This window comes from Ornithodoros turicata, unplaced genomic scaffold (assembly GCF_037126465.1).
Source record: "Ornithodoros turicata isolate Travis unplaced genomic scaffold, ASM3712646v1 Chromosome45, whole genome shotgun sequence".
NCBI lineage: Eukaryota > Metazoa > Arthropoda > Arachnida > Ixodida > Argasidae > Ornithodoros > Ornithodoros turicata.
In genome coordinates, this window is record NW_026999376.1 from 812497 (window position 1) to 828258 (window position 15762).

Here is a 15762-nt window from a genome sequence, read left to right on the forward strand (position 1 = left end):
TGCAATCTTGAGCTTCTCCGGATCTAGCTGACGTGCCCGGGCGAAAACACGTGCTCCGAAAAAAGGTGCGGTGGTCTGTATGTGGTGCACGACATCGTGTGCGACTGGGCGCGACCAATCTGGTGGTTGCGTGAGACTTGGGAAGTCCTTGAGAACGGCAGCGCAGAATGAACGGAGCGAGCCGGAACTGACAGATTGGTGCAGATATCTACCAGGCGCTTGCGAGCGACGTCCACAGATAAGCCGAAATGGTGTAAGAAGTCGGCGCCCAGGATAGCTTGGCGGACACCGGCCACAAGGAAAAGCCACGATAACGTCTGCGAGGGCCCAGATCGAGGGTGGCAGATAGCTGTCGGAAGACGGGAATGCCGGTGTTGTTGACAGCCATAAGATGGAACATGGCTGGACGACGCTTGTCACTTCCTGAAGCGGGGAGCACGCTCACTTGGGCGCCGGTGTCAACGAGGAAGCGCGTCTTTGAGGGCCGGTCAACAACGTAGAATAATGGGCTGCTAGGCGTGGTGGAGACAGTCGCAGCCGCTAACGGTCCCCAGGCAAGTTTTCCGTCCAAGTACAGGGTCGCGTGCACCGACGGGCCTCGGAGCAGTACCGCTGGTGGTACCAGCAAGGGCCGATGGCCTCGTCTTGCAGAGGCCGACGAGGTGAACGGCGTCGACTGGGGACGCGGAGCGCGGACGACCGCGTCGGCGACGCCTGGGCGAAACGGGGTCTGTAGTGGAAGGCGCACGCGATGACAGGGCAGACGCTACCATGGCGGAGAGGAGTCCAAGATCTTCGCGCAACTGGGCGATGGAATCGCCAGGCGGAGAAGTGAGCCGGACTTGGGCGGATGGTGAAGACGCCGCGGGGGAAACAGCTGAAGGCAAGGGCGGAGCGGCGGGCATGGCTGAAATGGACGGATGGGAAACCTCCATCTTGTCTGCAAGATCCGCAAGCTCTAGCAATGGCAGAGTCGACGCAGACGCTAGGATCATCTGCACGGTTGTTGGTAAGCGCTGCAGGAAGAGGCGGAAGCGCGGCATCGAAGGACAGGGCTCTCTCGCCAAGCAGCCCCTGCATGTGTCGCAATAGTTCAGATGGACGGCGGTCACCACTGTCTTCGGAAGACAGGAGCTCTTGGAAGCGCTTGCGTTCCGAAGCTGTGGTTCGCTCGAGGACAGCGGTCTTGAGCGCGTCGTACTGGTTGGCTGAGGGTGGAGCGGAAAGGATGTCGACCACTTGGGCGGCAACGTCTTGCGGCAGTACGCTCACCACATGGCGAAATTTGGTCAGCTGTGATGTTATACCCCCGAGAGCGAACTGACATTCCACCTGTAGGAACCATACGCCCGGATTGTGGCTCCAGAAGGGCGGCAGCCGAATGGCGTAGTGCTGGATTGACGACGGCACTGAGGCATCGTCGGAGGCGGAGGAAGTGGTAGGGGCTGGTGGCTGTGCCATGTACGCTGCAACGTTCGGGTCACCAAACTGTAGGGTACAGAAGGACCAGCAGACAAGGCTGAATGCGAACTGTTTAATGTTGCAGCCAGGCCACAACTGAAAGAATCGATGGTACGCGCGCTGGATAGAAATCATGCGCGAGATACGCGTCGTGACGAAACGTCCATGGCGGCGCTCGTCGTCCATTTCCGTCGGCTGCTACAAACTTCACCACATAGCACGCTCCTAGCCAACCATCATCCCGAATGACAACGTCCTCTCCCCCGATTTGTTGAAAACGAGAGGAGGAGCCTATTTTTCCAACAAATCGGGGGCGAGGACGTTGTAATTCGGGATGATGGTTCGCTAGGAGCGTGCTATGTGGTGAAGTTCATGTTTAAGAGTGTACGGATACCATGCGTGAACCCGAGAAGGATAGCGCATGCGCTCGGCTGTATGTGAAAAGGGTCGGCGGAAAAAAATATCGCTTGGTTTCAAGTGCTATTTTCTAACGCTATCGAGCAAAGCGCCGTATGTCAGATGACCTTGTGATACTATTGACGTATCAACTAAGTCATGGCTGTAATGTGCCTCTACAGGGTGTCCCACAAAACGTGTAATTGAATAATAATAATAATAATAATAATAATAATAATAATAAAAGAACTACACCACCTAGAATCATGCGATCAACGGCATTTGTTCTTACTCCGTTATTGCCACCTCCTGATGTCAATGTCGTGTAACGTGAGTTTAAGTATGTAATTTTTTGGCGAACTAAAGTCAGAAATTTGCCAAGTAGAGGTCACGTTTTTACCCCACCAATGTGAAGAGCGTGCCTACTTTACTCAAATTAATGATAATTGGCAGGGCAATTCAGGGGCTATCCCATCAGAAGAAATAGCCAAGCATCGTGCTCTACGGAGCTACCGCACGAGAAATTTTTCAGCGCAATCATTGGAGACCCAAGGAGGTAGGACACCCAACCCACATGGTTGTATATGTATGTCACACAACTGTATATGTATGTCACGTCGAGACTGGGAGGTACCCGGGTTCGAATCCCGGTGCCGGCTGTGCTGTCTGGGGTTTTTCCTGGGTTTTCCTCAGACGCTTTCAGACATATGTCGGCACAGCTCCCCTAGAAGTCGGCCCAGGACGCACATTTCCCCAGGGCGTCAGTCGTGACGTTGCCCACATACGTGAGGCCGACAACGGCAAGCCCTTTCACCATCATCACCACCACCACTGGCATCGCAGAAAAAGATAACACACAGGCATAGGTTATCGCATCCGGCTTTCGCGGGGATAATGCTTTCCCTCTTCCAGTTTAAGCAACTGTCACTTTCCCTACTATCACTCTGTGGGCTGGGTTTGGAACCTCCTTTCGTTGGACAGACAGCAATTGCGGTCAATAGAGAGGGTACATCGTACGCTGTCGCTTTTGCGTACGGAAGGGATAGCGTTGATGGTTCTGCGCACGCCCACAACAGAAAGAGAGCTTAGCACAGTGCGCCGAACCACCAACGCTATCGTTTACGTATGCTATCGCGTTAGCTTACGATATACTAAAACTCTCTAGTAAGTCGTAGCGTGTTATATGGTCCGGTGCTCAGAGAAGCCTGCTGTTCGGCTATCTTTTCCGATAGGATAGCTCGTGAATATCACTGTCGATTATCGTGAATTTGAGTGAAATCAGCATGTTTTCATGTTGATGTGGTAAAAAAAGTGACCTGTACATGGCAGGTTTCCGAGTTCAGTTCGCAAAAAATTACATAATTAAACTTACGACGTGTGACATTCACATTAGCAGGTGGCAAAAACCACGCAAGAAGAAATGCCATTGACCGCATGATTCTAGGTGAGGTAGTTTTTCTTTTTATTATGATTCAACGACACGTTTTCTGGGACACCCTGTATATGATTAGACAAGTCACATCAAGTCAAGTCACTTTAGAAAGCCGTTTCACCGTGTTCTCTCATTTCGTCAGGAGCGCTTAGTTCCTTACAGGAGCGCTAAGCAGCTCCACGAATGCGTATTCTGCAATTGTTATGCCGTATGAAAGAACGTGCCTCACGATATCCAATTATCAAATTTGTTTACTTCTAGCAGGCGTTTTTATCACGAAACAACGCCATTCTAAGAGCATAATCTGCGCGAGTCTCTCCTTCCTACTTGGAGAACGCCTACGTCACTCGTCTCGCACGTGTAGCAAAGCTGCATTCCAGCCGCTGGAGATAGGGGGAGCTTTCGCATTCCTAGCCAATAGCGGGTCTCGTCGACACAAGCAGTGGCGTGCGGGGAGAACCTGTTGTGGGAAAATCGCTATGACATTCGCGGAGCAATACAGCGATGAAAACATAGGGCACACATGAAATGGAGTATTGTGGGCTTGTGTTACCTTTTGATCTGGCTACAATAGGATTGACAAGTATACATACGTTTGGAATTGACCTCACTTACCGATATTACAACAAAATCGATGTATAGGCGTCCCGCATTTTGAATCGTCGATGGTGCGCGACGTTAAAAGGACGTGTGGCTATTGTCGTCAGGGCATCGCAGGGCGGAGCATGATCACGAAAGAGTCCAGCGAATATTAGGTCGGTTGGGACCCATTATTTACTTTTTTTGAGACAAGAATTTTTGCTAAACGGTCACTGTATAGGAAACCAATCACACTGCATTACAAAAAGGGCACCTTTGCATACCCGATTATTGCCCGTCTAAAGACGAGATCAGTTGTTTCACAAGAACCCTCAAAACTCTATTGACGTTGAGCAATAAAAAGTGGATTCACACCGCTGATCTGCGAGAAATGTGTGACAGAAACAAATTACGACCGGAAGTGCAGCTCCCGTGGTATAGTGGTTAGCGTGATCGCTTTCCACGCCGAGACTGGGAGGTGACGCAGGTTCGAATCCTCGCACTGGCTGGTGTTTTCCTTGAGTTTTCCGGCAGAGTTTCCAGAAGAAAGCCACTACAGTCCCCCTGAAGTCGGCCTATGACGCATACTAACCCACTGTCCCCCACTAGTTCCTGCTGTCCTCTCCCCATCTCTCTCTACAGCTGTACGCCGCTCATATAGCCGCGGTTGCTTCGGGGTGCTCACACGACATTAAAAACAAACAAAAGACTGCGTCCTTTCACTGTTTGCCCTGCGACACTTTGTTTTATACCAACGCACATTCAACGCCAAAATGAAAGAAAATGCATTAGACATGACATAAACTGTCTCTCTGCGTGCCTTTGCGCGTCGGTTTTCAACGAGCATTCAAGCATTTCGACGCTTATGCAAATCGCACCAGCGCTATACAGCATCATACACGCAGCAACCAGATCGCACTTTGCAATCATAATTTTCTTCCGCTGTTGCATGCGACATTTCTGTGGTTAGAATATGGAATGATGCAATATTGTTGGAATGTACTCCGCTTATTAAAAACAGAGCGCGAAACTAAGCTGTAATAATTCCAATGACATCGAGTAGAAACAACTTACTGATTTTCGTTGTTAAAATATATTTACTTTTAGTAGAACAGTCACCTGTCACTCATTTTCCGCAGCTCGTGGTACATGCGCCGCTAATATTTTCCTTAGCTGATGTTTCACACTCGCTGGTAGTTACAATATGTGTCTTCCACATATGGAAGCAGGATGTACACAGCACCGTAATACGCGTATACGAGTTGGCTACAAGTAAAGCGTACCAGTTCCCTCAAAAAGGGTGCGACGATGGCGGCGGTGAGGGACACGATGGAGCAGGTACCGACACCGACGTTCCGGACCAAAGTGGGATAGATTTCTGCCGTGTAGACGTACAGGATCCCGAAACTTGCTGTGATGAGAAATTTTCCTAACATTGCAAAAGACGTCTTGAGCCAAGACAAGTCTGAAATGAAAGAAACAATCGGATCAGAACGAATGTGTAAAGCACTTTCAGAGTTCACTGCTCCGATACGAAAGGATTCTAACTAAGGATAAACACCCTAACAGGGAAGACAATACCACACTTAACCACACAAATCCTCCGCATTCTCTCAGACATTGTTGCCTGTCGCTCTTGCAGACGAACAGACGAAGCTGCTCATGGCTGGCGGCACTTCTCAAGCAATGTGCATGAAGCCGTGAAATGCAGAAGGGTAAATAAAACGCTTAAAGGGAAACTGCGGTACAATTCGAAATTATATAGTGGCTGCGTAGTAAGTTCGGTGCATTCTTCAGAAATCGGAAACAAATTTGGTTTGGTGGTCGTAGACCCGATAGTTGACAAAATAGCTGGGAAGTTTATATCGAAACCGAAACTGCTGAAGGCTTCCCTTTCCGCTTGGTAACTTCTTCCTGCGACATGGATGACGTGTCATCTGCTCCCTGAATACCGGTAAGGTGAAGCCCAGTGTTGCTGGACCGCCCTTCCGTTGAGGAGCGCGGAATCACTCAAATGAAAATATTCATCTAAGGACGATAAACTTTTGTCCATTGAAACATCATACTGTATGGATTCATGTCGCACTGTTACTTCAACACATTTTTTGGTGCGGAGTCTCCCTTTAAGCCCTACGACGCCCAGTTGCATACATCAGTAAAGCAAAGGCCGCTTCTGAAAGGGGACCAGAAGTGGGATACAAACCACAGCAACAACAACTACATTATTTTAATGATGATGATTTGCGCTATGATCATATTATATTCGAAATCAGAGGAACGGAATTATATAGAGCAATAATAATTCTACTTTGCATATCAAACAGGCAAAAATGGGAAACGTCTACCATTCGCACGTGATAAGGTATGCAATTAAAGAGATTGAGACATTCAAATAATTTACTTTACTGCGTACAAGCTTTGTCGTAGAGTCCACGCTTTGAAAACGTAAGGTATATGTAGCACACTCTAAAGAGAGAGAGAGGTGGAACCTACAAAGAAGGTGAGTTGTCCCGCAGCAGAGGGGGAAAAAGGAATGTCAAGGCTATGCAATTGGACGAAAAAGGGGGAATACATTGTTCAGTACTAATGGGGATCGCTTTATGCGGTCAAGTGATCGCTACACACGTGGTCTCCAGAAGTGGGTTAAAAAGAGGTCAAGAGCTTTTATGTATAGACCATTTACAGCAGAGTTGTCTGGGCGCCGCCATCTTAGCGCACGTGACCTTGCGCGCCACTGCTTGCCTTCTCTTTCGACTGCCTGTTGGCACGGCGCACATAGTACGGCGGTGCAGAGACGCTCTCCCTTAAACTTTTTGCAACGAATTCCGGATGGAAGGATGACACGAAGCTTTGGCCGAAGCTTCAACGGTCAGGTGAGTGCATTTGCTTGATTTAGAGTGATATTTCTGTCCTCATGCGTCCCACATGACCGGCCCCACTATGCTCGAGTTACCACATATTTCGGCGTTTTTTTTTTACTCTTCTTTTGTTGCGCATACGTTACGTTGTGGGTACGCTCATAATGTAATATCGTAAGATCGTGATTTCTTGCTTTTTAATTCAAGAGTTGCCGTGCAACTACTTGAGAAAGATATGCATGTAAGTTATGTTGTCGTTATGAAGTAGCATACTTTAATTGCTGATTTCAGATGTATACAACCACATGATCAAGGGGCTAGAGGGAGACGGAAAGCCTGCGCTGAACTATTGCAAAGGGAACGAAGCTGTTTGACAGTGGCCATGTCGGTGAAGTACTGTGCCAGTGCAACGATGGTGTATAAGTTTTATAGGCCGACATCAGGCCTACACAAGCAGTGAGCCGAATGTGTAGTACAGAGACTCGCTTCGAGCCCACCTTGGCGGCAACATGCACATGTAAAGCTCTGCTCACCAAGGTTGTAGAGGTAACAAACAAGGGGCTCACGAGTGCTTCGTGCACTGATAAGGCATGTACATGGAACCGTTCAACTGCATGGAACGTCACCCCTGCTACTATGGGGGAAGTTTATTCTCACAAGCAGCAGGCAACGCCTACAGTAGAGCATGAGGCTCACACAGAAATTCTGCGCCACTTTGAGGGCTGCATTCCTTACCCCCACTGACTTTTCCGGTTTGAAATCATTCCTCTGGAGATTCGATACCTACCATTAATTCGAAATATAATAACATAATTCAAAAACAGCTTGTGCGACCTCCTTCACATATAATGTCATTGTATATTGTCGCGTTTATCTCACTAATATGTTCTTGGCGAAGTTGCTCGTTTATTGTCATTATGTTGCGTCCGCATGTTTATCAATTGTTACTGTGCTTTGACCTTGCATCGTGTCCCGCTCACTTCCCTCTTTAATGCCCCCTGGGCCTTGAATAAATAAATAAAATAAATACCGTTGTCGAATCAGCTTGTTTTTCTCTCTTCGTGGAAACCCGTGCATTGCAAAAGGCCTCGAACGCGGGTAGTCTTTGTATAGCGACGGGTCGTGAATTTAGCAAACAGCTTTGTCCCACACGATCAGATCTCCGTCACAGTTTCTACACTCAATCACGGAACAAGCCTTCCCTCCACTTTTCCAGATTTTGCACAGAACTGGTCGGAAGCACTCACACAGGCACTCGCAGAAGGCAAGCAATGGCGTGGTTACTGTGGTGCCATCTACTAGCGCCCGAAGCAACTGGCTGCTGTAAACGGTCTATAGACCGTTTTCTCCATAAATCTCTGGGCGCCGCCATATTGAGGTCACGCGATCTTCCGGCATTGAGCAAGTTCGCTGTCGGAGTCTCGCCTCGCGATCTCAGGCGTGTGATAACATTAAGCTACGTTCACAAACGGGCGAGTTATACAGCGAATGCTGGAAAGCAACGCGAGGCCTAGGACTCGCTACCACAGGCTATCGCTTAACGACAGCGCGTCCAGCGCCTCTTTTCCCAAAGGTACTCGCCAGAAACGCTGGAGCACTTTAATTGTGTTGAAAATGAGATTAGAGATAGAATGCCCCCACGCGATAGACCGCTTACGTATGGTGCAAGGTCATGGATAGAACTAAGAAAACGGTGTAATTTAAAAGACGGTTAGATAAATTTTTGTCCCAATCAACTGGGCATGACATGGAAAGGCGCAACAGCCAGAGCGAGACTTGATAGAGTGTATATAACAGATAACATGTTATCTGATCTGCAAGACGAATCAGTGAAAGAAACCTCCATATCTGATCACAGGCTGCTAACGTGTCGAGTGAAAGTAAACATCCACACTATAGGGAAAGGGCTGTGGAAAATGAATCCCTATCTATTGGATGATCAACGCGTATATCGGGACATAAAAGAACGCAGAAAAGAGTAGATAAAGACTTAACACCAAATCAGTGGGACCAGTTGAAGAATGAAGTTAAAGAACTATTGATAACATGGGGTAAAAAGATCGCCAATGAAGATCGGGCAGAGCTATCAAAAGTAGGAGCCGCCCTTGCCTTGTTAAACAAACCAGATAATTTCGGTCCTGGGTTAGAAGAAGCCAAGAGAGCGATTAAAGAAAAGATATAATAAACTTCTTGCAAAAAAATGGGTGGTAGTAAAATTAAAATTTAAAACCGAAGAATGGGAGGCAGAAAACTGGGCGTCGAAGCATTTGCTCAATAAAGCTTTGGGAGTTTGTAAACATGAAATCACAACTCTAATTGATGAATACACCGGCGAGCAAATGCAAAACCAAACAGAAATCAGTATATATGTATCTAAATACTATACGGAACTGTATAGGGGGGAGGATGTGACCTTTAAAGAGTGTGACCTCCTCTTCCCTAATTCCGCCCCAAGTACAATAGGCAGTGAGTTCTCGATAAATGAATTGCAAACAGCCTTGGAGCAGTTGAATGAAAGGGGCTGACGGCCTCAGACCGGCTTTCTATAAGCGTTTTTGGTCACTCCTTGCTACACCACTGCTGAAAATGATAAACAAAGCCTTCCAAGATAAATCTCTGCCAGCATCCTTCTACGAGGGTAGGATCGTGCTGATTTGTAAAGATGTAAATAAAAGTTCTAATATTAAAGCGTGGCGGCCAATAACACTACTTAACATAGATTATAAACTGGTAAGCAAGATGATAGCAAATCGAATTCATGACATATTAGGTGATGTCGTGAGTGACACACAAACAGCAAACGTTTACCTTAGGTCAGCCCAACTTAACATCTTGGCAATTTCTGATATAACCCATTGGATTAAAATGTCAAATAACGCTGGCATGTTATTGGCTATCGATTTCGAAAAAGCCTTTGATCGCGTGAACCATACGTACCTAGAACATTGCCTGAGGAAAATTAAGCTAAACGAACAACTAGTTGAAATGATTACGCTCCTTTATAGACACAGTATATCACGAGTGATAGTAAATGGTCACCTAACAAGTGAATTTAGAGTCGAGAGGGGCGTGAGACAGGGTTGCCCCCTGTCAGCGGCCCTTTTCATCATTACCTTGGAACCGTTCTTACAAATTCTAAAGAAACAGTATACCACCTCTCTTTTTACCAATAATAGGCAAAACAGTACCAGTCTTTACTCTTGCTGATGATGTGAATGTAATGGTGCAAAAAGGTGAACACATCAAATATGCCCTTGAAGCTTGTAAAAAATATGAGACCATTAGCGGTGCGAAAGTAAATACTGGGAAAAGTGAAATTCTGTGTTTGGGAAATACGTACTCCAATATTGGCACCCTGTACGGCATACCAGTGAGACCTGAGATCAAAATCTTAGGCATCCTCTTTGACAGAGCTGGTCCTTCTAAGGCAACTTGGACACGGAGGTTGAAACAAATTAGTAGTAACGTAGAGACGCTAAAAAACGTAAAATCAAACATGTTTTCAAGGATTCAAATAGCGAAGTCACACATATATTCAAAGGTACAGTACATAACTCATACAATGGATATCGATAAGAAAATGATAAAAAAAATTGACAGATTAGTGTTTCCGTTTATTTGGGGCAGCGGTGTCGAAGCTATCCAACGTAACTGGATGAAGGAACCACTGTACAGGGGTGGACATAACATCATCGATTTCGATTTCGTATCGAGAGCGAACCACGTCATCTGGACACTCAGGGCACTATCTTCAGACAGCAATATAGTTTCAACAATGGTTAGGTATTCGATTGGCCTTGGCATACGATTCATAAACGGTAAAGTCGACAACAGTAAACCTCGCTCTACAAACGTAAGAAAATTCTACCAGAGTGTATTAAACGATTACAGATTATTAAAATTCAAAAATAAGGAGGTTGAGATCATCACAATGAAAAGTAGTGACATGGTCGAACTGCTTCGAACAAACAAGGAATACGTGGTACGGAAACCGATTAGTGGTATCGAACCTGACTGGCGAAGTATCAATGCAAACTTTTTACATGCTGCGAGGAAAAGTTTTATGTGGCGATTCGCGCATGGGCTACTGCCCATACTGAGACACCATAGAAATATAGGCCACATCCGCAACACGTGTGATTTATGCGGTGGCAACGAATCCCTGGAACATTTTTTTTTTCAAACTGTCCCTTTTTAACCCCAATGCAGGAAAAAATTAGAAAACTTTTCCAATTAGACCAGCTACACTACTCCTCTGTGCGATTTTTGGACCCTGCTCCACTGGGAAAGCCACGTCGGCGACAGTTTATCGCTGTTATCAGCGAGGTCAGTTATCAAATCTGGAGACCTAGGTGCGATATCGCGCACGGCCAAAAACCACAAACTTCCCGGTCCTTTATCGCTCGTTGTAGTAATGAAGTTTTGTGGCTTCTGAGGAAAGAAAAGAAAAGGCTACCAAGAAATGATTTCACTAGACAGTGGGCCTCCCCACCGATTATCTTTAAAGTTGACGCTGAAGATAAACTACAGATGTGTTTCTAACTTTCATTATGTTCTTCTTGCTATACACTTCGTTATACTGTGTTTGTCCCTTCATATAACTGTATTTCGCCTCTATCTTATCGCCCATCCATTACATAATCATCCATATACCACAAAATGAAAAAACAAAAAAGAATAATTACCGAATTATTTCCTTTGGGGACATGAGTGATGTGTTTATGTGGGATGAATGTGAAACCACTGACGTGGTCCTGCGCCCGCAAGTGAGTGACTCAAGGTGCAGTCGAGACGACGTCTCAGAAAAGCTGCAAAACGAAATGGTAAATAACGGCATAGCAACTACTGGCAGCCAACGGTCCTTGTATGTATGTTGGGCCTCTGGCGTGGTCTGGAGACCCCTAAACCAGCAAATGACAATTTCTTTAGGATTCGGCCCTCTGATGTGGCAGTAATGCCCTCAAGGCAGCAATTGAGTTAGTATCACTGGCGTGAGCTTATCCTCTGCAAATACATTAGTTTTCTCTTTTTCTTCTTAATTTTGACCATGCGGCTACCGTAACGCTGTTGCCAAAACGGATGGATGATTTGGGGATCCCCGTCGCGGCGTAGCTGCCCACAAGTGACCAATGACAAGTGTAAATGTGATTTTAACTTCCCCTTGCTTGAAGGAAGGTGGTCATAACAAGAAAGCATTACAAAGTACAAAAAAAGTAAAAAAAAAACAAACCCGGACGCCCTTTCCTCCGGGAGACCCATAAATAATGCGAACGGGCACTATGAGCTCCTAGTGGCTTAGTCGCCCTATTACCTGATATGAGGCCAGAAACGCTGGAGCAGAAGACCGTGTTAATCATGTCGTCCAAAATGCGTGTAGTTCCTCAAAGTCATCTCATATAATGCCATTCTAGATATTTTAAACTTTGTGCACAATAAGAGACAGGCGCAATCGTGATTATGAAATATTATTTCTTCAGTGCAGGTATCATGCGCACCAATTCGTGCACCGATTTCTGTGTTTTGCAATGACAGTTTTTAATACCCTTTGCGTCTTTTGCACTGGCACTGGCACCCAATGCGGAGTCTTCACAACGGCACCGCTTACGTTTTTCATAAGTTTATCCAAATTTTCTAGCCTTTAATCGCCGGTTCTGCACCGGCCAGTTTCGTGATTATTTGATGCGACATTGGGTCCCCTATCGTACCCTCGAGTGAATTTATTTGCACACAATTGTTTGCGTGAAATAGCCCAAAGCATGCAAAATAGCTGTAATTTTGATATAGCGCGGTCAAAATTATCGCAATTACTAGCTTTATTACAATTCAATGTGCCAGCATGCTGGTATGTTTTCGGCTTCTTTTGTTTATAAAGTCCGCCATCTTGGAAGCGAGAGCGAATATATCTGGATGCCGCAGATATCAGCGAGATGGTGAATTCCCGCTCGCTTTACCGATTTTTCACCCTCGCGCTGGGTGGCTCGCTCGTTTGGTAACAGTCGAGCGAGGAGCGTGAGCGAGGAGCTTGACATTTTGACGCTCTCGCGCCCCAAAATCGCTTGGTTGGGAACGTAGCTTTACGCGTGAGCGTTATCGCATGCTAACTTTTCGCTTTATTACATATTGTTTGCGAATCGTCGTCTTCCTTCATCACCACGGACATGTAAATAATAACTGCCGCAAGCACTGACACGGAATGGGTGGATGGCACACGACGATGGCTCAAGTTACCGAGGTCACGTAACTGAACGAAATATGCTTTTATTCAAACCAGCTCTTATAACACCCAGGAAAAACGTTTTTCTGGGATCTTTATCAGTACAATGCCATATAGTTTCGCACTATGTACGGTGCTTGTTCTGTCGTATGTTTGTTTAACAAATACATTTCGCACTAAAACGAGCATGCAATACGTAACAAGAGAACACGCGAGAGAATACGTAACAAGAATAGAAAGGGCGACGTCATGACGTCGCCCTTTTTATTTTTCAATCAAACTTTCGTTCAGATCGAGGCAGGGAACAACGCGAGTCTTACCTCATTTTCAAGTTAAAATCAACAATTAAGGAAGATAGTGATGTAATATCCACAATAAGAAGCCTTATCACTTAGACATCGATACCCCATTTCGCCTTTCTTGCCTTTCAGTTCCCTTTCTAAGCAGCGCCCACCCTGCTCTGGAATTTCCCGATAACCCGGATAAGGATCCACGGATGATGACCTCACTCCTGGGAGAAAATTCCTGAAGCTGACGACCGCCACGTGGCGCACCTCTTCCAACCGTGACGTCACTTGAAGAACCTCCTTTAGCCATGCACTGCATTCCCAACACTTTAGTCCTGACGAAGACACTGCCACTGTCGAAACGTCGACCGTTCTTTTAAATGTTTCATGGTATATTATAATCTGTGTGTTAGATTCCCCACTAAATAAACTAGTTTCTGTTAACTTTCCTGTAATCTGTCGTCCACGTCTTATTATTTTATTTATATATATATAATTGTAGAGGAAAAAGACGCGGACAACAGATTTTAGGGACGTTAGGAACACTTGTTTAGGTAATAGGGAGATATTAAAAGTGAAATGAAAAAGGGTCGACATTTCGACAGTGGCACTGTCTTCGTCAGGACGTCATGATTATACAGGGTGTTTCCTCTTATGAGCAACAAATGTTCATAAAAAGGGGAATTGCCTTAGGGCGGTCGTACTTTTGGTACTGGACTACTCGGCGGGACTGCTACTAGGAATTCAATTTTTTCCTCAGTTGGGGCACTAATTAACAGCCTTTTAATTATTGACTTTAGGGAGCACATTGCAATTGAAATATTAAAGCCTGATCACAACATGATCCGCTGGAACCGCTGATGAAGCACTAAAGTAATCTCAGCACGTATAGACGCAAGTATTTCACCTCGGTCGTCCGCTGGAAGCATAAAGTGATCACAAGAAGAGCGACGGTGACGTCGATATCTCCGCCCCCACTTAACGTCACAGAAAAACGTCACAGGTGATGTTGGCAAGTCCTTATCGCGGTATGTTTCACGACCTTTGTTTTGTTTTTCTTTTTCCTTCCTTTCGTTCTTTCATGTGTTCGCAGTCGCTTGCTGTATCAGTCATTTCATCCTGCCGCACACAGCTCCTGCCCTTCCCCGGTACGATAAGCACAAAGTTCTTTGCAAGCAAAAATAAATAGAAAACAAACAAAGATCGTGAACCATTTCGTTTTTCTTTGACGCCAAGAGAGGGCGGAGATATCGACATCACCGTCGCTCCTCTGGCGGTCACTTTCTGTTTCCAGCGGACGGCCGAGGTCATATACTTGGGTCTATAGTACGCGCTGAGATTACTTTAGTGCTTCATACTTACTAGTGGTTCGAGCGAATCATGTGTTGATCAGGCTTTAATATTGCGATTGCAATTTACTCCCTACAGTCCATAATTAAAAAGATAATTACGTGTATCTTTAAAAAATAATTACAATATCTATGTTAATTACTACTCCAATTGAACAAAAAAACTGGTTTCCTAGTAGCAGCCCCATCGAGTAATCCAATGACAAATGTAAAACCGCCCTAAGGCAACTCCCATTTTTATGAAAATTTGTTGCAAATGCAAGGAAACACCCTGTATATATGTGTGTATGTATGATAAAATAGAACAAAAGCAAGCGAGCTTGCTGGCACATAACCATGATGAAAATCACGGGACTTAAGGAACAAAAGCGACTCTTGTACCCCGTGTGTGTCCTTTTTTGTTCCCTAAGTCTCGGAGTTTGTGTCATGGAAAATATATGTTCGTCAGGGAGCCATGGCTAGTTATTCAGCGTGTACAACATACAAAAGAAGTCAGAATAAAGAATACTCACCGCCTGTGAAAGGAATGGAGAGCCCGCACGCGGCCCCAGCTAGGATCATGGACAATGATTGACTTTTCCTACGACCAGTCTTCTGAACAGCAAGAATGGAGAATGCGTAGGCAGGAAACTCCACGGCCCCAGCAACAGCGAAGTTGAGGAATGGATCGCCGGCTAAGTCGCTCGTGCTCAGGGAAGTGGCGAAGTAGGTGAAAGACGCTACGTACCTAGCAAAAGATTACAACGAGGTGTCACTTTCAGCGAGTACACTTGCAGTAAGTGTCATTCTTTCGGAGTCACACGGCATCTTTTAGTGACACTAAATGCAAAGTACACTTACGATGAAGTGAGTTCGCCAAACTCACTCCACTTTGCCTGCGACAATCAAGTACGTAGCCTCCACGGCAGGGATTGCGTAACAAAAAGCTTATTTTTGGAAAAGGAAAGAAACAACCCAATCGGAATTTATTTTTGGACAAATTTGTTAAGACAGCAATGATTTGTATAAGAAAGACGTAAGGATTTTTGGCGTGATTTACCGGTACTCTCGTTCGCAGACTGCCCAGTAGAGTTCGTAATCCACTTCGTGGCAGCCATATTTGTTGACATTGCACGGTGGTTAAGTGTTACCGGCGAAATCGCGAAATACTCGCAGTGAAGCACTGAATAATGGAAGACAAAAAAGA

The 15762-nt window shown here is 45.8% G+C and overlaps 1 protein-coding gene across 2 annotated transcripts in view; it reads right to left on the reverse strand.

Annotated features, from left to right (window-relative positions):
* LOC135374175 (organic cation transporter protein-like) overlaps positions 1-15762 on the reverse strand; it is a 107140-nt gene that overhangs the window by 9599 nt on the left and 81779 nt on the right. For both annotated transcript variants that reach the window (XM_064607190.1, XM_064607189.1), the window contains exons 8-9: positions 15089-15303; positions 5152-5333 (exon numbers count right to left, since the gene is read on the reverse strand). In XM_064607190.1, the coding sequence (XP_064463260.1) occupies positions 5152-5333; positions 15089-15303 (397 nt within the window). The remainder of the gene's footprint in view (positions 1-5151; positions 5334-15088; positions 15304-15762) is intronic.